General features: G+C 34.4%; 2 protein-coding genes across 2 annotated transcripts; one reads left to right on the top strand and one right to left on the bottom strand.

Moving 5' to 3' along the window:
• The first annotated feature begins 339 nt into the window (after window positions 1-339).
• LOC120345010 (uncharacterized) lies at window positions 340-4,952 on the top strand. Its single transcript, XM_039414374.2, has 5 exons — window positions 340-677; window positions 1,820-1,987; window positions 2,429-2,551; window positions 3,024-3,138; window positions 3,226-4,952. Exons 1-5 carry the CDS (start codon window positions 503-505, stop codon window positions 3,506-3,508), a joined length of 864 nt encoding a protein of 287 aa, XP_039270308.2. The 5' UTR covers window positions 340-502; the 3' UTR covers window positions 3,509-4,952.
• Window positions 4,953-6,358: 1,406 nt separating this feature from the next.
• On the bottom strand, window positions 6,359-12,061 carry LOC120344933 (uncharacterized). Its single transcript, XM_039414273.2, has 5 exons — window positions 11,029-12,061; window positions 10,129-10,810; window positions 8,474-8,886; window positions 8,022-8,204; window positions 6,359-7,534 (listed from the first exon to the last, which is right to left on the bottom strand). The coding sequence occupies exons 1-5, from the start codon at window positions 12,000-12,002 to the stop codon at window positions 6,955-6,957; spliced, it is 2,832 nt and encodes a 943-aa protein (XP_039270207.2). The 5' UTR covers window positions 12,003-12,061; the 3' UTR covers window positions 6,359-6,954.
• Window positions 12,062-25,404: the final 13,343 nt, after the last annotated feature.

Raw genomic sequence — 25,404 nt, 5'->3', positions numbered from 1 at the left:
ACCAGACTCATTTGCATCAATTCGAAACAAATTTATTTTAAATTTTGAAATTCCTAATACAACCGACAAAGTTTATCATTCAGTAAATTGTCCACTCTATTCAAAGCATGAAACAGATGGCATGCATGAAATATTGAGAAAGCTTGATTTCGTAATATTTTCAAATATATTAGAATTAGATAAATGCATTGAATTTTCAAAATGCTAATTATTTGAGAGAAAATGCAGGCAATCTCGGCTAATTGCGAGGTTTCAGGATGTGAGTGAATGACTCATCCACTAGCATTTTGAAAAGTTCTATTTTGCTATCGCATGCCAGTTATGCCCATAGCCAGTTATAATATATAGGCGTGCGTCAAGATACTACCCAAGCATGTTTGAGGAAAACATAATCATCTGTTAAGACCTAAATCATCGACTTTCGGCGCTAACGATAGGTGAATAAAAGACATCAACTAATCGTTACTTGCTACTAGTGAATGTACAACATTGAAGATTGCAAATGATATTCCGGAGAAAAATCTTGGACGTACTTGTCCTGTGCATGTTTGTCCGTGGAACAACTGGCCTGTCAATAAAGGAGTTGGGTATTTTTGAAGAAAATGGGATAAAATTTGCCTTCGATAACGACAACCTCATATTAACCAGCAGTAATGGAACTCCTCCTATATTGAAAGGTACGACTACGACTACTGAACTCAAATTTGTATTACTCGCTAACGGAATATGTTCCACTCGAATAAGCTATTGTTAATTTCTATGACATAATTATTCTTCGATTCGCAAATTTATTGCCTAATTAACTATTGCGTTACCTGGGTTTAAGACTGCATAAGGAACATGACACAACTTTGTTTGCATTCAGGCATTCACTACGAGTCGCTTTCTTTTGCCTGATGGTTTTGTGTTTAGTCACTGAAATTTGTATTCATGCTATGTTTATGTTATTTCGGGGATGCTGGGAGTTCGAGAGAACTTGTTTTCGACTTTTACATATTTGCAGGTGGTGTACATAACTCAAAGTACGTTTAAAATAATATATATACACGCTGTACTTCTGCCTTTATTTTATTTGTTTACTATAAATTAGCGCTTGTGTCGTAAAGCTTTGGTATTCTGGTACAGAATCCATTATGATATGGTCATATTTCGCATATTTGTCTGGAGTGAAAATTGAAAAAAAAATCAGAACTTTTCCCAAACACACCGTGCAATATAAATTTGGGCTTGTAGTTTTAATAATTCAAATAGCACATAGTTAATTGGCAAAGCAATCATATATGTAAAGGGTCGAGGGATAGGACTATTTGTTCTTATGACTATTGTAACTAACTATCAAAGAAGGCTGGAAGGTAGCCATCTCTTATAAATACTCATATCAGTGCCAACAATGGATAGCACAAATTATTAGTGCTTGGTGATAAAGAGAATATCGGGAGCAATGCTATTGTGACACTAGTGATGCCGGCGATATAACGTAGTATTCTTGTGCACTTTGCGCAGTATTTCGGTTCCATCATAGATATTCTTTTCTTCTAAATCTTGGCACAGAATTGAAAGGATCACAGAAATAGAATAAATTGTCATTGAACTTCTATCTATTCTTACAAAACAAAATCGTCGCTTAGAGTGACAATGTCGACCGGTTTGCTCATTTCAAACCTGATTTCGATCCAAACAGTTGATTCTGTGTAATTAGGACTTTTAAATTGAGATCTTTATATTTAAAATCGTTTTTGAGATATGAATAATCTAGATACTTTAAAACACTTTGTTTTGTCAATATCAAAAGTAGCAAACAGCTTTTTCCTTGTTTCAGGGATTGTGTTTAACAACATCAAACCGGTTTCAGTCAAAATAGAAGTTCCATTCCAACCATCGGTTATTCCTGTAAATCCGAAGATATGTCTTCCACCTGGAATTATTGGATTGACAATCACTGGAATCCCCATTTACAACCCTTACACATCTGACTGTTGCAATGCGGGTAGAGATAATGAATTGCTGTTCTATAATAGTATATAAACAATAATACAAAGAAATAAAATTACCTGGTAGAGATTATTGATCGATGTTTGCCATTTTGCCCATAAACTTTATTTCGATGACGTGAACTCCGAATTAGTGAATAATAAGAAAACTGCAATGGAAAGTGATATGATATGCTGAAATTATGATTCACCTTTCATTTGAATTGCGAAGGAAGTGATTCCACTTTCGTACGTCCTAGCATTAGTTATTTATATGATATAATAATTGGTACATCGTGTTGACATACGTAAATTTATATAACATATATGCCACCAAGCTTATCTTACTCAATAAAGTACTTGGAAGTTCTCTGTTTATATATATTATAAATTTTCATATTTCGGCGAGTGTTTGAAACTATTTAACATGATGATGAAGTTTTAAATTTACATGTTAGCCTTGGTTGAAAAAAATAAACTTGACGGTTGCTGGGGAAATATGGATGAGAACAATCAGTATTATTACAACACTCCTCCATTATGTACCTTCAAGAATGTCTGTAATGAAAGTCAACTAATAGGTAAAAATCAAATAACAATTCAGATTAATATTCAGTGTAAAATGCAGAATAAAACTATTTGATCCATTGTGTTTACTTCTATTGTTCTATAGTAGTTGAAGGGTGGAACTGTCTTCTGTTCCCAGAGCATTTTGAATCTTGCTGGAATTTATAATTGTGATAATTTGTGGCACTTTTCCCGGTCTTCCATATTTTTGTTAGTTTGTATATATTTCTAAATCCATAAATTTCAAGATCTCAAGCTTTTCACTTTAATATTATTGTTAAACATAATGTCTTAAGTTATAAAATAGTTTATCTTGAACATTGACTGTATGCTTTTCTATCTCAGGTCCAATTCGATTTTTTTTGAAATGATAATCTCACACCTTAACAAAATGGTTTGTGCCACTCGTTCCACGCGCATGCAGGTTGCCGATTTAAAACACGAAGTTAAGCTATATTAATAGATTTTCTTTCAACTTTGTTTTAGGTGTGGCATTAGACGGTTTCCCTATATATGGGCCTTTTGATGAGCAAGGCGTTTCCGTCGATTCTAGTTCACTGGACGAATGTAATGGGCGAGAAGATGCAAGACGAGGTTACAGGTACATATGAAGTATTCCTAGAAAAATACACTGCGTATTTTTCTTTCACCTTGGAATTTTGTAATCATATTTATTTCTCTGCAATAGGTATCACATAGTTAACAAGTTTCCATACACGATCGGGTGCTTCAGAGGACCTCCAACGACGCCAACCGCTTGTGGATGCGGAACGCTCGCTCCCACTTGTAGTGATAAACCTGATACACAAATAGTCAAAATGTCGTGTTGTGCCAACGAAGCTTCCTGTAATTATATATTAAACGAAGATTACTCATCTGTACATAGTGTCACGTATGGCCGGAAATTGTGCTCGATTATTTATATAACCTTGATACAACTATGTTTCATCAGCGTTTCGCACTTTCAATGACCAGGACCTATTCTATAGCATGAAAAGTATATAGTTTTTCCATTCTCCACTATCGACAATGCCGCCTAGTTTGAATTAATGAGTGTTTTTTAAAATATCTACGCGGAAGATCAAAAAGTGGCATGCACAAACAATTTTCAATCTAGTTCTCATGGGAATGGGGCCACCACCCACTAGGGCACAAATTGGCATTTTATTCTAGTTTTTGTCAAACTGCACTTTGTTTGTCGGACAGCTTGGCAATGTTCAGTTTGTTTGAATATTTCACTTTCTTTCGATATATATTATAAAAAGTTGAAATTTTGCGAATCGTTGTTTAAAAATTTGAGGACTTAATATTTTCGAGTGGAAGCTTGACAATAAAATTTTTGTATTTTGCTAATATACAGAGTGTCGATTCGCTGATTAATCTGTCTTAATCTGTCAAGTATGGCAGTGTCGTAAGGTTGGGATGTCGGTCTTGTAGAATGGCGTAGTACCTGTAGCAAAATGATACAGGAACCACACAGTTGATGATTGATGTTGAGATATAGCGTTTATCCCGACAACGGGAATGTCGGTAATTAATAATCATATGGCAAACCTTGGCTTCTCGCCGACTTATATCTCCGGATTGAGTATTGCCCAACCTCTTTTCACGGCTTACGTTTATACATTTGGAATGGTTGCCTTACTTTTTAGGACAGGAGCATGATGCGGTATATACAATCTAATACTGATGTATTCTATCTAAATCCGATCGCCTTAACAAATCGAAAATACAAATACTTAACGAAAAAATATTTCTTGGACATTGGCACCAAAATTTCAGATTGAGCTACCGCGCGAAAATATAAAGCCCCCAATCTTTATAAATCAATTCACAAATAGTTAACTAAAAGTAAGATCACATATAAACGTACGAACTTTGCCACGCTGTGCAACAAACCAGACGCGATTGGGTCAAAACAACTAAAAATTTAAAGTTATACTCCCCATGGAATGGATTTTTTTGTGACTCAATTCGCAATTTATTATTTCATTGAAGAGATTGTGATGAAACAGAGGCAAAATAAAATTATATATCTGACTTTATATATTTACCTTTTGCCTATTTCGCGTTTCTGGCGGTGCGAAATTCAACTAATTCCAGGTTTGACCTCACGTCTTATATACTGGTGCAGTCATAAGTAACCAAATTTGGATCGGTGTTTATGCAAATAATACGTCTAAGCCCCGAAAAATCCACCATTTCTTCTTCCCACCTTTTAACCTATTCAAAATTAGGTTAACTATTAGGTTATTGGACACGTTAGTGGACATAACGATCGTTTTGGTATTTTTGTTGTTCTTGTTCTTATTTGTCTTCTTCTTGGTATCGTTATGAAAAAATCGCTTTTCTCGTTGATTACTGGACCAATTGCTTTGAAATTTTCAGTGAGTAAAGATTATATTTTTCCCCAGAAGGCTATTACTTTTATTTATTTTTAAATTTTATATGAATCCTATGAGATATGATATTTCATACAAAATTTCGCGGTATTTATTTTTACTCATGGGAACACTGTTTTACACTTATTTCAAGCGGTTTCGCGATCGATTGTCTTGCTCAGTACTACAGCTACTGTAGGGTGGTACTGGTAAGTTGCCATACCGGTGCCGTAACGCAGTGAAATTGACTTATTCCTTCCGCGGTATTACTAATGCTGCAATGCAAGTTTTATAGCCTAACGTATGCGGAACAGAATATCAGACCTACAGGTTCGGTACCGGTACTGGTAGATCAGTACGTAAGTACGATACTGGTACTGGTGCCGGTACCGGTGTCTTACCACAATGAAATTACCGTAACTTATTCTTTCACGGTCCTACCAGTGCAGTAATGCAAGCGTTGTAGCACTTGTAGCCTACTATATTTGTTTATTTTGATGAGAGTCTACTGGAAACAACATAAAATTTGAAAGGGAAGAATTGTTCTGTGATCAATTATCTGTCCTAAAGTGTAAACAACATAAAATTTGCAAGGGAACAACTGTTCTGTGATCAATTACCGTATATGGCCTACAGTGTACAGGTAAGATGCTGGCTGACTGCTAACCGGTACTGGTAGCTCAGTACGTAAGTACGATACTGGTACTGGTGCCGGTACCGGTGTCTTACCACAATGAAATTACCGTAACTTATTCTTTCACGGTCCTACCAGTGCAGTAATGCAAGCGTTGTAGCACTTGTAGCCTACTATATTTGTTTATTTTGATGAGAGTCTACTGGAAACAACATAAAATTTGAAAGGGAAGAATTGTTCTGTGATCAATTATCTGTCCTAAAGTGTAAACAACATAAAATTTGCAAGGGAACAACTGTTCTGTGATCAATTACCGTATATGGCCTACAGTGTACAGGTAAGATGCTGGCTGACTGCTAACTCAGTACCGCACCTACGTTAAGTACCGGTACCGCCGTGAATTCAGCTCTCATCTCTTTGTTGGACACGTAGTGGACATAACGATCGTTTCAATATTATGTTGTTGTTGTTGTTCTTGTTCTTTGACACGTTTTTAAAAAGTCGCTTTTCTCTTCGAATACTGGACCAATTGCTTTGAAATTTTCAGTGGTTAAAGATAAAAATTTTCTCCAGAAGGCTATTACTTTTTTTCCCGCTATGACGTCATCAAAATTATGTGACTCTACGTGTCCATATATTTGAGCATAGCTCTCTTGTTACCTAATATCAATGTTTCTTTCAAACGGAAGCCGGAATTTATCACGAGTTATATCGGAGAGAGATGCAAGGAGCAAAGCTTCATAACATTAATAAATTCCTCATAGCAATAAAAGTAAACATCAGTCAGTTTGTAGCGACGTAAATTGAACGCACTATCACTATGAACAACAAACACTACTATTGTGCTATTTTCTCGTACCATAATTTTGGTGTTAATCAGTATCACGAAAGCCATTTATGTATTATAGGAATGTAATAACATACCAAAAAAAAATAAATTAAGTTTCATTAGGACACAATAAAAACAGAAAAAGTACACAATTAAAAAAAGATGAAAATTACACCAATTATACTAAAAACAAATTCCTAGAAGAGTATGAAAAACTGAAGTTTGCGGAAAGATATATCTTCCTGGTAATGACTGCTATATTGATTTGGCAAACTTAAACATGTACATCTAAAAAAAAAAATCTCGGTACTTTAGATAGCTCTGTTGTAACCGGCCATACCCAAATAGTTTTGTGTACGTTCTACCGCCTGTACCCAAAATTATACTCCAGAACAAAAACCTATTCATGTGAGTAAAATTGTTAATTAATCGAATCAAATTCTGTCAGATGAACGACTGAGTTAGATATATTTTTGCTAATTTCGAACACAGGCAAGACTTGAAAAAGCATTGCGTTGACTTGAAACCTTGTGAAAGTTAGTTATTATTTCCTTTCAAATTTAAGTTTCACTTTTACAAACAAACTTCTTCAGAGCTACCGTGACTACTTCCAGATGGTTCAGGAATGGCGTGAATGCTGACTGGGCTCTGAATGCTCCCATCAGAAGGTGATCCCGAATGTCCTTCGGGGTCACTGGAAGACAGCGTTGTTAACGAGTGTTCTCTCTTGTGCGAGAGTAATTGTCTTCGATCAATTTCTTCGGAAAATGAATTGCGACGCATGTCTTCTAGACTTTGAGATTGTGGACATGAGCTCAGGTGACCTTTCTCATCAATGAAAGGTATATCGTGGGAAGCGCTTCGCGTTGCCACACTGCTGTGACCCGTTCCATAATCATTGTTTCCTGACTCGTTGTATCTTCCTCCTCTGACTACAAGAAGAGGAGTACCAGATCGTTTACGAATTTCATCAGTGTCTTTTATATTTTCGTCAACTTTCTTCTTGTTGTGCGGGGCGTCCTCTACTGTGAGATTTGTAGTAGAATGACCAAGAGCCATTGTGTGTGATAATATACCAGCGCTAACTGTTGGATGGGACCTGTGTTCACCCAGCTGTCCGAGAACAAGGTTGGTGTAGCGACCAGTACGACTTCTGAAAGGAAAGTGACCGTGCTTCAACGCTTTTTTTGTTCATTTTCTATGCTCACTAAATATTGTACATTTATTGTTTTGTTGACAAAAAAAAATGAAAATTAATAAAAATTCAAGTTTAAAATATCAAAATTAGTTTTTTTTACATCTGTACCAGAATTGTAAAAAGTTTCGGATTTTTCTGCTGAGATATCCCTGTTATATCGTCCCTATACCCAACACTGAATTATGGTGCTATTTTACATTAGAATTATTTGATCGCACTATTGGATAAGGCTTCATAAGTTGTAATGGCGGTCAAAATACTTTCATACAGACTAAGCGTTGACATTTTTGAATTTTTTTTGAAGAAAATGTTTCATATGGGCCTAGTTAATTTTGTTCGGGTTTACGGGGCCTTGTCAACTGCGTCAAAATTATGTTATGGCTGGATACCATGCACAACAAAAGTTTAGATGTTTATCACCAGATCAAATATAAAATCATACCCGGGGCTATAAGTCGATATATCGTCTTGTGGTAATGGTGCAGTCCATCCGAAGCTACTGAAAATATTTGGCGGAACGTTGCGTCGTCTGCCTCTTACTTTCGGATTTCTCATCATTTCTTCACGAGCGTGATAAGATAGAACTGCTCCTTTTTTCATTTTTACAAAACAAACATGAAAAGATCTGTACGAAAACGAAAGATATTTGTATATCTCTGCTTTTACTGGAAACCCGTCTATGCGTTAACACAGAATAATAATAATATACAAAGTCAATTGACATAGAAATTTACGAAGGACATTGCGGTTTACTGATAACTTCAAAAGCGAAAATCGTATACCTATTATCATTGGACTCATTGTTTTACAGAGTTTATTGCATAGAATGAAGTTCCATCTCGTGTATTTGTTTAATATTCATGGATATATACCTTTGAAGAAAAGGACACTCACCCACATATCATTGTTAGCAAAACTGATCCTGCAAAAGTCAGTGGTCCAATGAGTACCGCAATAAAAATTGAGTATGGTTCATCTTGACATGTCATTCCCTGTCCTTGCGCATTTGCAATGGTCAGCCCCGCCATATTTGCGGGAGATGCACAGACAGCTAGTTCGACTTCAATCTGTTTTGTCTGAGAATTGATCGTGTAGGAAGGTGGGTCGATGTGTTTTCCTGAAGACTGATTACCGTTGACGGTGACTACTGTTACTGACCATTCTTTCAAAAACCTAATGTAGCAATCGCATTCTAGAGGGTTCCCATGTACCCATATATGCGATAATCTTGGTAAAGTGGTTGAAATCGGCAGTGCTCCATATCGATATCTTGCGGATGCAATGTTGAGGCGTCGAATCCCACAGTTCTAAAATTGCATAAAAATAGGGTTTTATAAGGATTAACACATATCAAGCTACAAGATTAAATATTAAAAAAGGGTGAGCGGTTTTGTATAATGTATCATTAACAACACTTTGATTTTTTTTTCCATTTCCAGTGAATACTGCTGATATTTTTGTAAGACATTTACCCCTCGGTTCAATATAAACAGTTGCATTATAAACAATTCGTTAAATAGCAGATTTTTCAAATTTGTCAGAAATCAACATAAACATTTGGTTTGAAATGTTTTACTGCTTTTCTCTGACACAAAAATCAAACCAATTGATATGATATCGCATTAGCAAAATATAAGTGGAATGAGATGCCAGGATTTGAACAATAACTTTGTTCTACCTGGTAACAGTAAGACTAAATTTGATCCGTGTTTATCACATAAATTTTGATGCATTCATACCAAGCTTCTAGCCTCAAGAGAGAACGAGCACTTCAGGTTTGGCATATATCATTGTGTTGATACACGCTTCGCTTTAAATAATTCATCGACTAATCAAACGTTGTTTTAATGCCGAACAAACATGTTATATAACACATTATAGTATAAACTTATACGGAGCAGTTACAAAGTTTTGCCCCTAAGTGAATTCTAGCGCCACTTGCACAAATTTTTGACTGGAAGAGAAATTCATTCGGACATAAAAATAATAAAATACAGTTTGGATTGCATTCTCCAAAATTAAATAGAACCGTCTTGTTACTTTTCACGAGGTGTTTCACCCCTTCTCTCATTCAAAAAATAAATAAATACAAATTGCTATATAAATATATGCAGAATTCCTGCTTTAATAGATCCTGCTTTAATGGTTATTTGCCAAAAAGTCCCAAATTAGCATAACTAAACAATTAGTTGAACTATATGGGGACTCACATTGAATGTCTGCGTATGTGGCTTTAAAATATATCAGTGTCATGTGTATGAATACCACATTTATGAGTAGAAAGGTAGTGATATAGTATATATATATAGATAATAAAGCTATGCTTGATTCTGTCTGTGTTCACAGACCAACTTTTTAATTAATTACTGAGAATTATTTTTCATGAAAACGAATGTACTTATTCATGAACAATCTGAGTCGATTGGACAAGAATGCATTTAAAATAATAACAAGCGATTAGTATGGTTGCATTTTTCAGAAACCTCCTAGTCGTTGTTTCGATGTTTCGTTCACCTTATGCTCCGTTAATATGTGAAAATTATATTTACCTGAAGAAATAAGTATTGTAGGTTTGGTAAATAGTCAAACGTATCATCTTCTATATAGTTTAAATGAGGATTTCCATTCAAGTAAAGTGTATTCAACAATGGTAAAGGTCGTAACCAGTGTGGCTCCACATTTTCTCTCGGAATTTCCATGAAATCCAACATTGCCTCATCGATAGTTTCACTTTGCTTTGCAGCCGCGTTCCCTTCATAAGATGGCGTCACATTGAGGTCAAGCGTGAATACGGCAGACAAAGCATGTGCGGATATTTTGGATAATACGTTATGTGAAAGATCTAAAACTTTGATATTTTTCTCAGGCCCACCATTTATCCAGCCTTGTTCCAATTTTTTAATATCACAAGAGCTTAAGTTCAATTCCCTTAGATCTTCCAATCCAGCGAATGTTTTACTAGAAAGTACACCTCGTGATATCTTGTTTTTGCTGATGTCCAGATATCTCAGTTGGCCAAATTTATTGAAAAATTCCGTATCTTTAACAGAATCCAAACTTATGTCATTATTTGAAAGCAATAAGCTCTTTAAGGAATAAACAAATGAATCACTTGGTGAGAGACCTCCGGATGTTATTTGATTTGAAGACAGATCTAAATGCTCAAGTTTGGGAAAGTTTGCAAGAACATTTCCTTCAATTGATAGGATCTCATTTCTGCTCAAATCCAGCCTGGAAAAGTTAAAAAAATATATGTAAGCATTGCTATTAATTTAATCGCAATTTTAATTTTGAGCATGTGTTGATAAAGTATTTGATTCAAATCTCAACTATTAAAAGAGAATACATATTATATTCAATGCGTTATGTAACAATATAAACAAAAGTTCGGTAATTAAAGTATTGTAATATATGAACAAAAACTTCAGAAAATAAATGCTCATGCATACCTCTTGAGAACAGGAAAAAAACCTGCTTCGTTCAATCGAAAATATTTGATAATATTTGAAGACAAATCCATCTCCAGAAGCTCATGGTACATTGTTAAACCTAAGGTCCATTGTAGGTTCTGCAAGTAGTTTTCTTTTAGAATTAGAAGCCTCAAGTGTTTAAGTGAACGAAAAGCATCATTGCTTATTGAGTGTATGGTATTGTTAGCGAGACTCAAAACAGTGATCGGTGATGAAGTTTCAACGTCATCCCTGTCTGCCACAAAATCTAAAGAATTTAATTGGGATATTTTATTACCGTCCAAAAATAGCGCTTCGATCTCGGCGGATAGTCCTTTGGGTACAGTGGAAAATCCAGAACGTGTGCAGAAATATGTATTTACGTGATTCGGTTTTGTCTTGATTCGTTCCCAAGCACCGATTTGATTTTCATTTTCGAGTAAAATGTTCATTAGCTGATGATTATCTTCGCCGAACACGCAAAGGCATCTGTTGGGACATCCATTTGTCACAGTGGTTTGACTTGAGACAGATCTTAAAAGGAAAAAACATAGCAACACGCAGATTGGCATGCTGCTTGAAACGTATTTTCTTGTAGATTTTGCATAGGTACAGACATTATCTTTCGGCGTGTCTCTGGCACAATTGGGATTTGGTCCTAAAAAAACGTGCCCGGCAGCTCGCCTGCATAGGCTTAATGAGCCTTGCTCTGACATTGAAAGGAAATTTGTGACATGGAATTTTGATAAGCATTTGACATAAGTTCCACGACATAATTTTGTTTTTCTCGCATAAATCCCATAATTATAATTGACCGCATGACCGTTACGCAACTTATGTTCCTTCCATACTGTCTCTCCTGAGTTACACCGGCGAAAATGATTATCACATCGCACTACGGTGTTGTGTTCGGAACTTGAAAACGACTCTTGTGGCTGCTGATTGCAGCAGCTACTCATATTCAGCTCTTCCATGTATTCCACTTTGCAGACAATCCATTATTTCAGAATTAGAACATATAATTAATTTCTATCTGCAAGGGAGAAAATAAATTCACAAAAATCTTCGAAGTAATTATTGCTTGATTTTTCTAACAAACTTGAGCAAAGGTAAAAATCAACAATGAAGGCCGATCAGTAAAGAAGGTACAAATTTATTTGTCGATTGTGTTTAGGGAAATAGCATCGAGAAATAACGTCCATGGACGAGCGGTTATGAACATCTAAATTTATCAAAAATTGGCAACTCCAATTTCTCAGCTTTATGTTTTCGTAATAAAGAGTTTTAGATTGTCAGTTTGTTTCAGTATTTTGCGACTACGGGAATCCAAATCCATGTAAACAAATCTTTAAAGCTTAGTCTGTAGAGATTAACGTGTTCCCATGGGAAGTTCGATGAATGACCAAGCATTTGTGTTTGAGAGAAATAGGCATTAAATTTTTGATGAATTCAGTAATTGAATTACATTCGTAATACCGTGAAAAAACATATTCAATTATATCAGCTCTATAAGTCCGCGCTATGAAACATGAAATCATTTGCACATTTTTAACTGAGGAATTATACGATTTCCATATTTTTTTCGTATATTTTTCGTTTTTAAAAGACTTTTTCTTCATGCAACGTATTATATATTCGTCATAAATTACAATATATTACCAAGTAACCTGGACTATAGAATTGCATTTGGAATGTGACTTAAAGTTTACTATTGAAGAATTGCTGAGCACAGTCTTTGATGCGGTACATGAATTTTTTTCACGCGCTATGAAATGCTACGAAAATACGTGTGGATTCGGCTTATAGATTTGCTAAGTTGTCAAGATTGAATGTTGTGTGGGATTATTGAACGTTGTTGAATACTTAGTAAAACAATTAATTCTTTTATAATCCGATTAGCACATGTATTATGTATTGTTTTTTTGCGAAATATAACACTATTTCATAGGAAATTATACTGAAATTTTACTAATATTTATACAAATTTAACTATTAAAACGGTTAAATGTATACGAGTAAATAAAGATATCACTGCGGTGCAAATATAAGGTTTCCATATTCTAATCTGATAAAACTAAATGCATTAACTAAACAAAATTTAAATTCAACTCTCATAATTATCGACTTTGAAATTATTCAAATTGTAACCACATCTTCAAAAATGACTACCCTGATCCAACTGTGTGTAAACCAGAATGCACAACAGTGGTAATGCTCTACTAACCTGTGTTTTCCTTTTTTTACACAACGATACTCTGTAAGTCACTTAAAATGGAAGCTTCACTTATTACTACTTTCAGTTATTCATTAACGAACAAATTGAGTGCAGACTTCTTGAACCAGGTAATTATTTACAAATATCAATACACGTATTCCATACGTTTTTTAGTAAATTATTATCTAACACCGAATCAATCGCTTACATCCATTAGAAACAGAAATTACTCAAGATATAATTTCTGGCCCTCATGTAACCATACATTTGCAATATTGCATCATGGACAGATATAGTATATCTACATATGCAAATAATAAACTCAATGAACTACAAAAACAAGCGAAATCACTTGAATTTAATTTTCTGTACAAATTTCACACATTGCGTTTTGAAGCTTCACATTATATTTTCACTCAGTGTGGACTGTGAAAACAATTTATCAGTCATTTTCGGTTTTGGGATATATTCCTATGGGCATCCTATAGAATATGGATATAGCGCAATTAGCAGAGAACTCTTACTTACAGCACTATACTTCTTAAAACCACAAATCGAAATATAGAATGTCTTGCTAAACTTTAACTCCAAACCGAGATCGATCAAACAGTGTTCGTGTTCCTAAAAATTTTGAGATGTGAGGTAGGCAATTATTTTTGCAGACGAAAAACTTGTACAGTTACCACCACAAAAACTTGTTGCTTTGCGACGACTGAATTGCAATGCGTTGCGGTAATAAATATGAAAATTACATGTTGCGGTCACCCGACGGGCGTATTGGGCTTTTGAGTAATAGATAAGAATATTTAATTGTCATAGACATTATTTCCTATACGATGCGGCGCCAAGAAAGTCATAATTCAAGTATGCTAAGGCTAGATTCATATCTAGCTCATACCCAATCGAAGATTGCCATCTGAAAATGTCGAATTGAAAATACAATTCAATTTGATGCGTTTTTGATCGTTTTTACATATTACCGTCGCAAAATTAAATTTGCGCTTCAACATTCCAAAGACATGTTTGGACTACAATCCAGTTTTATGATTAATTTATGAACGACTATCAACCATTTATCGCCTGCGCGATACCGAAATCATTTTTTTATGGATATTTAGGAATTAGCTTGTAGTGTAGACTGTAGAGCTTGCTTCCATTTTAACTCAACTCATTGCTGTCCATAAAAACAACTGCACTGGGCATATTCGAATTGCGTAAGATACGAAACAATACCGACCCATTATATTTAAGAGACGACCTGAATACTCTTACATGTGTCCTAACAAACACAACATTGTCCTAGATCTTGTTTTAATTTGTATAAGTCAAATCATCCTAGTTTGCAAATAGGAGTTTCACCTGTATAACGTTAACTGAATTTTATATTTTGTAGAAAAACTTATGAGCACTTAAACGGTTTATGGTAAACACACCAACATGCTTTCATAATACTAATATTTACAAAGACTCAAGTTAACCAATGACAGGCCATGAAAGCTAACAGTCGCCAATATAGAATGCTTTATATTTAAGAGACGTTAGGAAAGTTAAATATTAACCAATAGCAGTTACACCTTAATGTAGCTTTTACACACTAAGAGATGTCCAAAATTGCCAAATTCCAGTAATTTGATCATGTACATTTGACGATTTTTTCCATCTTATTTTCTTTTTTGGATGTGGTTAGTATATTCCAGTGCTTTGGAGAAATCTCGGCATCTCAAATACGAATGGAAAAAGATGAACTGTATGAAGTTATCAGAATATTTTACTGCGTAATTGCGCTATAGGTTGAAACCGTTGCGAGACGAAAATTTGAAACGGTAATCTTAAACAAGACTTCTACTTCCTTTTTGACTTCGAGGACCATTTCACTGACACCTATTGCAGATTTATAAAATATTGTTAGATGCAATGAAAGTAACTCGCCCGATATTTAAAGTTACTACTAACTTGAGGGTAAAAGATTTTTCTGAGAAATGATTGTCTGTGAGATGCAACCTTTTCTATATACTATTATTATTGGAAATACCTTTCACTACTTATGAATCGTTCACATCAACGTTCAAACAAGTACCTCTTACCAAAATCAAAAGTACTAAGTTTGTGAAACAAAGGTTACCCTTAGAGCTTATGTTGGGTTATATACTTCGGTCTCGGTTACACTGGTTGAAATTTGGGAACACAATACTGCATTGCCAAAACCTCATAGCATCAGAACGTCTTTGTGGCAGCAATGTCCACATTGGGATGACGTGGTTGGTTATAAGGCACCTTTCGGAGTTTCAAACCAGCAATTCAACTTCAGCTTACATCGTTTAGGACAATCTAACAATTTAAGGTAATTTCGTGACAAAAAGGAAAAAGTGGATGAAATACTATACTTCTTGCTGAGCCATAAGACGAAAACACTCCCACAGTCTTTTTATGGCTTACAATATGCCTGCAATAGGTCGGATATTTTTTCTTTCACTATACGCCGTGTATATTGATATAATATTAAAAAGATAACTCTATTACATTCGTCTGATCCTTTTCTATCCTTCCCTTACTTTTATATCGATTTTGACCTGAAGAATTTTTCAGCAATAAAGTACCTCCTACTAACTTCGACGCGAATATAAGACCGCACATTTTAGATTTAATAATGTGGTTGAATAAATCATCGCACCTGACCTGAATGCGTCAGTCTTGCGTAAACACTCATCATCACAATTTTTACACCTAGCCATCGAGCTGATAATTAGTTTCTCGTTATCAAGACGTCACAGAGGACATTCGTGAAAAATTTGTACAATTAACCTAATTTCTTTTATAAACCTAGTTGCATCAATCAATACATGGGACGAATTGGCGTACATCACAGGTGATTTGAAGGTGTATTTTGAGTATGATTGATTCCATACGAAGATACTGCTTTAATTGGGAAGAAAGGCTATGTAATTGTAGTGAATTTGCACATTTCTGAACAGTATAAGGGTAGTTATTTCATAGGCTTTATGTAATAAACACCTCGGAGTAACTTAACTATTAGCGATGACAATTGAAATCTATTCTTTGTTATGCATTCCAATGACAATAATCTATTGGTATCTTTGCAGAGCAAATCCGATGTGTTCCCCTGAGAATGATCCATCCATACACATTAACAAATCTGATTGCAACTCCCTTAGTATTTTACCGTCTATCAGTTGAACAGAACAGAGTAGTAATTGAACATAACGCAGATTTTCTGCAGCAGGTGAATGCAAGCAAACCCGAAGATTTGAACACACAAACAAAATCTTATTTGTTCAAAGCCCCTCTAACAATTTAGTAATTACAGACTGACATTTCATTCGCGGAAACAAACACAATTTCTTGTAACTATCTCGTTGAACCAATTTTTCGTTTAAATTGCTTATTCGATTTTTAATTTCAACAGCAAACTAATGACATAAAACTGTATTGAAATAATAATAACAGGTTGACATCTTACTACTTAGCAAACGGATAAGTCCGGTCAGTAAATAGATGTTTGTAAACAAGTGAATACATATTATGAGTAAGGTTAGCTTATGTTAGTATAATTTTATAGTATTCTGGGTGTATTTAAAAAAGTGTGGAATAATAAAATTCCAGGAATCTGACAGAGTCAGACAATTTTAAGTAGAAATCAATATTTTTTTTTTCATTTCCGAGGTAATGCCAACACCGGTACCCCAAGCATATGTTGAAAATTTCTATTAAATTTTACACTAAAAGCTGAAGCTAATCTACACTGAGCTCTAAATTGTCTATAAAGATGCCACAATAGCAAATAAACATTCTATTTTATTTTTCAGATCGAACTACTCGGAAGTGTATTTTGATACATTATTTCAAATTATTATTTTGGTCGCATAATCTGAGATACGCGACCGTAGAATACGGAATGTCAAATAATTACGCAAGGAGATCTATTTTAAGGTACAGATATATCTTTGAGATGAAGGCAACATATGTTTTCTCGGAATGGATATTTTTTTACGTTAAAGCTGTGCCATGAGATTGAATCTGACAAGAAAACATTTTAGGAAAGGCGAATGACATGAACTTCTGCAACATGCGTCAGTGTGTATATATTCATGTTTTACTTGAACAGACCGTTCAGTGATTGTTTGTAACTTTTAATTCAGCCTGATTTTCCAGCTTTTTCTTGTAATTGTCGCTCCAGTACTAATTCTATACAAGCTTCGCCCTATAGCTTCGAATTCCAAATTGGAACCGAATGCGTTATTTTAAGAAGATTCATATGCGGTTTTTACTATTTAGAGAAGGTAACTCACACCGACCACAAAACAGTCAAACAACTACGGTTAAATAAGCGTGACGTCAGCAATTCTCTGATTGACGGAGAAGGAGGCGAGAAATCTTTATGAAACGTAGACGTGGAAATGACAGAAATATCGCCATATCTATTTCAAGTCGAGCTGTCATGATGTCGAGTACAAGGAGTCGTTATACAAGATATAGGAATATATTAGGCAAAGAAGGAGTACACTTGCTTTGTTTGGATTGAAAAAGCGTCAAAATGAAATACCGCATCTTCCAGTGTTTCACGTAGCAGAATCGGACGCAGAACTTCCAAAACTCAATGCTTTCATTGCAAGCAAGAAATTGTCGCAAGCTTCCAGCCTAAAGTTTGAACAATATTAATTAAGTATACAGACAACTCACAAAACACCACCACTTGCTGCAATCAGCAAAATATGGAATTTTCGCCTACATATAGAATAAGATGGGATTTGAGAACAACCCTCGTCTACAATATTAGAAAGATAAATCATCATCCGATTTTCTCTTGTTTGACTATTGTAATTGTTTGTTCTGTCATGCTTTCAACGTTCAATACAAAATACACAAGAAAATTTATTCGAGTTACACTGATGGTCGATTTCGTTACGCGAATCATAAAATTTTATACATTTTTAAAACATTACTGTACTAATTAGTGCCCTTACTAGGAGTTCTGATTAAAATGGAATTGAACCAATTCCGTAATTCTCATCGGGAATTTTTGGAATCCTGTGTGGCGTGAATTCGCTATATCTGCGGCGATCTCGGAGTTCTGCGACATCCTTTTCTATATCCCTTATCGGTTCGGTTGTATATAAATAGTATTATATGAATAAAATGATTGAACTATCTGATGTAATGACTTTTACATTTGCTGAAGGTATCATCAAAAGTAGAAGAACCCACGAGAACATAAAAGACATCCAGACATCACAAATGAATAAAATACCAACTATAACGAAAAGTATTTTTAAATATTATTCATACTGAAGAACGTGAACTAAGTCAAAGATTATAATGCAAAGAAGTTGGTAAACAACTAGTCTATTTCCCACGATGTCTATTTTTGAAGTAGCGTTTGAATAATTCTCATATATGTTACTGGTCAACGAAAAAAAAAATTCCACAAATGAAATGGAATGGTGGAATAATTAAAGAAAATATATGTGTCTGTGTATGCTTCAGCAATAATACTGAACATTCGAACATTCAGGTATGTACCGTAACAGAACAGCCAACCCAAGTGATGATGAAAATAGATGAGTTTTCGAAACATCCCATAATAAACCTGTTAAAACCCTAAAACAACACAACAATTAATTTCTCTTGTTTAAAATCAATTGTGAAATCCACCAAGAAACGGTGATGGTTTCTTTGTAAACAATCATATTCTAATATTTTAAATATCACAAATAAAAGCATCTAAATTTGTCTTGTGCATATAATTGGACGTTTAAAGTTTTATTAATAAACTAAAGAAGAAAAATATGATGCAATGTGGGACAAATGTTTTCCATGATATATATATAGCTCAGCTCTATTGATTCGGTTGTATCTCCCATGTGGTGAAATACCAGCAATAATATTTTGATAAGTGTATTATATAAGTTTCATTTTAAGTCAGAGACCACCAGCGAGCTGCCGGTTTCGTGTGAAAGGTTGAACCAACGCAAAAATAAAAGCATTGTATAAAAGATCGAAACAACTGCACGTGCCCACAATTTCTGTTTCTTTTTTGTTTGTTGTTAGCACTTTAATTAATGTATTCCATATCATCGGCCAAACATGGAAGTTCTTTTTCAGTTGGATATTATGCCCGGTCGCTTATTGTCTTTTTATAAAGATTGCAATAAAATGCAATGTAGTACAAATCCTTCCCTGAGGAATATTGTGAAGCGAGACAATGGGTCAAATAAGGTCTAATATCTCAGTTCACGAATGTTCTAATCACTCATTTGACATGCTGCTCTGTACGTTTATGCATAAAATTATCAAAACAATATTTCATTAATTAATCAAAAGCATAAAAAAGTTGCCGAAACGCTACAATTAGCGATGATATAAATTTACTCTTCGGACTAACCACCTGAGTGGAAATATTTCATTCCTACCGAAAGTCAGGGAAACAAACATGAGACAATTAAATCAACGATGTGGTATTCAAGTTATTAACATGATGATCTCGTAAAACTAGTTCTATTGAGGCTTGACTTTTATCAAAACAAGATGTTTTCCAATATATATTATTGTTTACCCAGACCTAAAATGATAAAACATCATTTTAATATTAACTTGCAATTCATTCATTATATCCACTGATACTACTGTTATATCCGTGTTAAGACAAACTCGTAAACTTTAGGAGCGAATGTCACTCTTTGTAGTTATTGTTAGGTTCCGTATATAACTCAAATTCACTTGTTCTAAATTAAAGTATTAAGAACAAGGGTTCAAAATCTTAGTATGGTTAGCTTTAAAGCCGTTGGTCTTATCGCATGACAACATGCACGTTCACATTTGGTGCGCATATTATGTAGCAACACTTTAAATTTGAAAATTTTTCAACCTACTTTAACCTACTTACAATGTCATTAAACAAGAGGATTATGTATTACATATTTAACTCAAATATGTTGACGGATATACAATACGTTGTAATCTGACAATGGAATCGCAGACAACGACAGGGTAACTTAATTAAAAGCTTTTAGTTCGCTTCACCTCAACGTGGTGTTTCAATAAGCAACAATCAATTTTATCAAGATATGTTATCTAAAAACTTCGCAAAAGTGAAAACGCGGCCGATGCCATTAAAACTGATGGAAAACTTCAATTTTTCTTTGATTGAAATTTGTTTACACGGTTTTTTCATTCGATGTTCAGTATAATATTCAATTAGAAATGTATTCCCGACACAACTCATGGCCTTGGCTTGAAAATATATTTGTTAAGTGCTTGGTGTCTCTTTATTTTTCTCTTTATTTTTCTTTCACCAGTTATAGTATATATTTACGCTATAGGATGCTTTCTCATTTACCCATTCGATCTGAACGCTATTTTCTAGTTCCATAAGTTCAATTTTGATATGATTTTCCATTACTATTAAGCGACAATTTTATAAAATAGGTTAATACTAAACCCATCTCGATATTTCCATGATTTCGCATATCGGGCAATCGGGTGAGACGCTTCGGTCATACTGTGTTATCAGACAATACATCTCGCTAATATGCACGGTAAAAATGCTGTAATCTGTCCGGTAATGAGGGATTACGACGCCACATGCGGTGAGTTAATAACCAGTGATTATATTTACAAGCATTTAGGTCTTTTCTGATGAAAAGATTCAGTGTCGCACACAAACAGGCCAAGAAATCAATAAACCCTCATTGTTATTCACAAGTATTTCGAATGATTTTCCGGCAGCTCTTAGCCGAAACTGCATAATATAGTCAATTAAACTGCTACTTGAACAAAAACAGTTTCAGTCTAATGTGAGATACCAGTGGTGTTTCAAAAAACTACAGGCGGTATATGTTTATATATTCAAAAACCATTGAATTAACTTTAAAATTGAAATAGAGGGCGCACCTAAAAATTGACTACGGGAGCAGTCGCACAGAATACCATCTGTGTTTCCAACACAGGTGAGTACTAGACTGAACATTTGTTTATATTTGTTGGGTGATGTTTTCGCGAATTTAAAGAATGATTATCATATTTGGACCCAAAGTTTGCTATCAACGATCACAATTTCGTTAAAATGTTGGTTGGCGTGAGAACTTGTGACATTCAGAACATATTATATGATTTCCTAATGTCAGATGCTTGACGAAGCAGAGTTTACTAAATGAACCCCTTTTTGTCATGATCGCTATCGGAAATAAATCCAACTTTGAAGGATAATTGATATAAATATGTTATTGGGTCAAATTATACTGTTCTACATGAACGACTGGGCCAACCACAACCAGAGTTTTATACCTATAATAAAAACAAAACGATTCATTCTCCCACTATTGTTCTCAACCAAGTGTGGGTCGTAGAATAATCGTAAATTCACGGTCGTTTTATTCACGTTCGGCTGCATTCCAATTAACATTCAGTTTATAAAGAAATTTTGGGAAATTTTGGCGCAGTAGAATGTTAAACCAAGTGCAGATAAGCCTCTCAAATGATTATAAAGCAAATAGCTTTATAAGTTTACTTATTAAATGCCTGTTTTTAGTCAAGCAGTAAACCTAGACCTTGATTAATATCGGCGCGTTGAGTCTCAACCGCTTTTCCGGGCGATTTTAAAAAGTAAACAGAGAAGATAGTGCGCAATGATATTTAGTTATTTAGACAACAACAGCTCTTTGTTCCCCATTCTAAGCACGACAATAAATCATGATTAAAGCTTCCAGACGAAAGAAAGCTTAACCAAATCCACAGGTGGCATGGGTATGTGTGAGGTACGCAGGATAATCAGATCAGAACAAAAAATGAATAGTCAGGTAGAAAAAAGTGTAAAGGCTATATATCAGATAGCACGAATATATAGTAAATATTCGTGCGAACTAAATTATTACAGATTTTTCAGTGGATTTAGTATTTTGTAGGTAAAGCGCAGATACGTTTCCAACAAGTTCAATGAAAATTTCTAACGAACTGTTTTTTGTAGAATAATACAACTTAATTAGTTGGGCTAGATTTATAATAATATCAACCACATGTGTGTTGTGAGAAACGTTAAAATTTGAATTATTTCTATCAGAATGTTGTGCCGAGATTTTGGTAGATTCCGCTATCCTTATCATAATACAATAAAAATAGTATATTAATTTTCAATAGTATACCTTTTATTTGTTCTTAACATTTCCTAGTTACCTGAGGCTTGTACTTAATTAACGTACTTACTTTAACATAAAGTTAGTCGCATATTTTCTGATCAGTAGGTCACCGCATACTTGCGTGTTTGCGAGGCGCCCTGAAGCTAGTTCAATTTATTACACAATAGAAATATAGGTATATGCTACACAAAGGGTATTGTAATAACACTTTTCCTTTAGAATCAAAGCCAAAAATAAAGCCTCGATCGACGGTGGGTTTAATATATGACTATGTTGTTATATAAAACGGAATAGGAATTCACATCACATGATCCAACAAACACTACAACAACAGTTTCAGTAACTTGAAGGCGTGGTATAAACAAAGCAAAAAAAATGAATTCGAAAACTGATACGAATAATGAAAATATTTTAAATGAAAACGTTGCTTGATTCGGACAGTCGATTAATACATGAAATTCTGTCTAATAGAAAATGAACGTACGAAGATTGTGGTTTCGAAAGATGCAGATGATAGATCAGTACTAATTAGTTAAGGATTACTCGTGAATCAATAAATAAATGGAAAATATTTGAAGGTTTTACAGGGATTTGTAGAAATACATTCATTATACCCCGTCGTTAGAGTATGAAAGATGATAGATCAAAATGCTAAGATGATGAACATTGTATCGGTTCTCTATATCAATAATATTTGAATTCAAATATTTTTATTGCAGAATGCCTAAAATCAATATGCGAAGTTTTAGCGAGATGGTAACCACGTAGTGGTCAAGCTTATGTTGGAATTCAGGTAGTTTATCTGTGCAAATGTAAGATAAGCTAATGTACCATAGCGTAATGTGGCTATCAAATTCTGATAATGTTTTGATAAAGAGTGTCATACATACAATTTCTAACAAACGAAATACATTTGCCGACAAAGCAAGAAAGTATTCCAATTCACCAAATATCTAACAACTGAATCTATTTAATATATTATACTTCTTATCAAATTTTTACACGACTGATTCTGGGACGCCATTCGAGTCGATTTCAAAAATTCTACGAATTTAATCAACGTTAACCCCAATTTGTATTGGCCATCAATGTACTTTGTATAATATGGATTCTTGTTTAATAGTAACTGTGCTGGCCGGTTTTATTTAGCGTTTGTTATATATGCAAAGTTAATATAGTAGTTTCCTAATAATTAAATAGCAAAATCAAATTAATTATTTTTTAAGTTAATAACAGCACAACACAATTTTGTATTCTGTACTAAATCTCCGTGCATGTTAAATAATCTACGATCTCTGTCAAAACGAAATAAAGCTGCGTTCCACTGGTACACTTCTCAATTTCTACCACTCTGTTCGATACTCTATCAAATTCCTAGACAACAAAGCCTTGTTGATGTTGCGTATGGTTACAAATCGCCAATGAAAATATAATTTTGTTACGTAAGCCGAATGCGTTGAACGATACATTCAAAGGCATTTTAAACCTAACTATATTGCGAAACCGAATCTAATTTGCAAAAATCATATAGACAGTGATTTCAATGAACCTAGCTTTTCAAAACAAAGGTAAAGATAGGATGAGGAAACTTCTGTCATTTTTAATATTTAAAAAGTAGTTAGCGCGTGACTTCAGATTTTCAGAATTTGGAATATATTGGTTTCCATGTTTCACGTTGCGTACACGCGTTCATAACATATGACAATACATAATGACTTTGTTCGTTTTGTTCACGTGATTTGTTCTTAAAAACTTCTGTGGCTTCTCATTTTCTCTTTAATTTGAGAAAGACATGTCTTGCCTCAGGATCGGTTCACCTGAAAGTCAGAATCCCAGTTCATGAACGTAAATATACATATACCAGATCATGCGAAGAAGTTTTATAATTTTTTGTGGGTTTGTGGCGACACCTCCTCGTAATTTCTAAACAATATACCGATTCATTCCGCGCAGCATTGTCCAGCATTTACTTGGTAACCCTGACCTCAATTCACAATCACATACTTGTAGATCCAGATGGCCATGTTCATAAATATTCCTAGTTCATTTCATCGGTGCTAGGCGACACCAAGATAGTGTGACCCAGGTCACTCCTCAAAAATGATTCGAATATTTTCGGTTTTTTTGTCATCTTCAAAAATATTTATGTCCAAGATTTTCTACAAGGTTAGTAAACTGTATACAATATTGAAAAATTATATTTTTATAATTCAAAACATCAAATAAATCCACGCCTCGAAGACATTGTTATAGGCAGGAATCGTCGGATTAATTTTCGATTACTAGCATTCCATCGACGAGTGTTGGTAAACATTTATTTAAACGTCGATCATACGTAAGAACGTAAAACCTCAGAACGTTATCAACAACTTCGAGGTTATCATTCGTTCGTTCGCAAGTCTGTGAAGTGATTTACGTATATACGCGACACGAGTATATACATCACACAGATCAAAAGATATTAATTGCGAAGTATATTTGACAGACAGATTGATTGTAATTTATATATTCTGTTGCATTAAAATTTGAGTCGAAATTTAAGATACATGCGACTGTTTTTTCGAACGGCAAGCCCGTTTCAAGTACGAAGAAACGAAAGATTTCTTAGCATTCGTATTATTCGTGGAACACAAATTGAACGCACCAACCAAAATACCAGGGTGTGTCGCTTTTTGAAAACTTGATGGCGATACAGCTGTAACAATCTAGGAATCACCTTTTAGGTTTACATGACTAGCGAACTTGCAAAACACCAAAATATATGAAAGCGCGATTTATAACAATTTACGGAAAACTTGCACCTGTGTGGTACTCTGTCATCGAGTGTCTGATAATCCTTGTGGCATAAATGTGATTTGGGGGTTGTATAATATAGTAGAAGTAAAATATATTTACAACTAGCAAATATTCAACATCAATATATATCAGTTGTCGACCGTGCGTGTCATTGTGGTTTTTCGCACTGCAGTAGCAATTAGTTCAGCGTTACCAGGTTTCCATGCCGTTTAAATA

This window comes from Styela clava, chromosome 5, assembly GCF_964204865.1.
Source record: "Styela clava chromosome 5, kaStyClav1.hap1.2, whole genome shotgun sequence".
Classification (NCBI taxonomy): domain Eukaryota; kingdom Metazoa; phylum Chordata; class Ascidiacea; order Stolidobranchia; family Styelidae; genus Styela; species Styela clava.
This window is presented reverse-complemented; position numbering and strand designations above follow the sequence as displayed.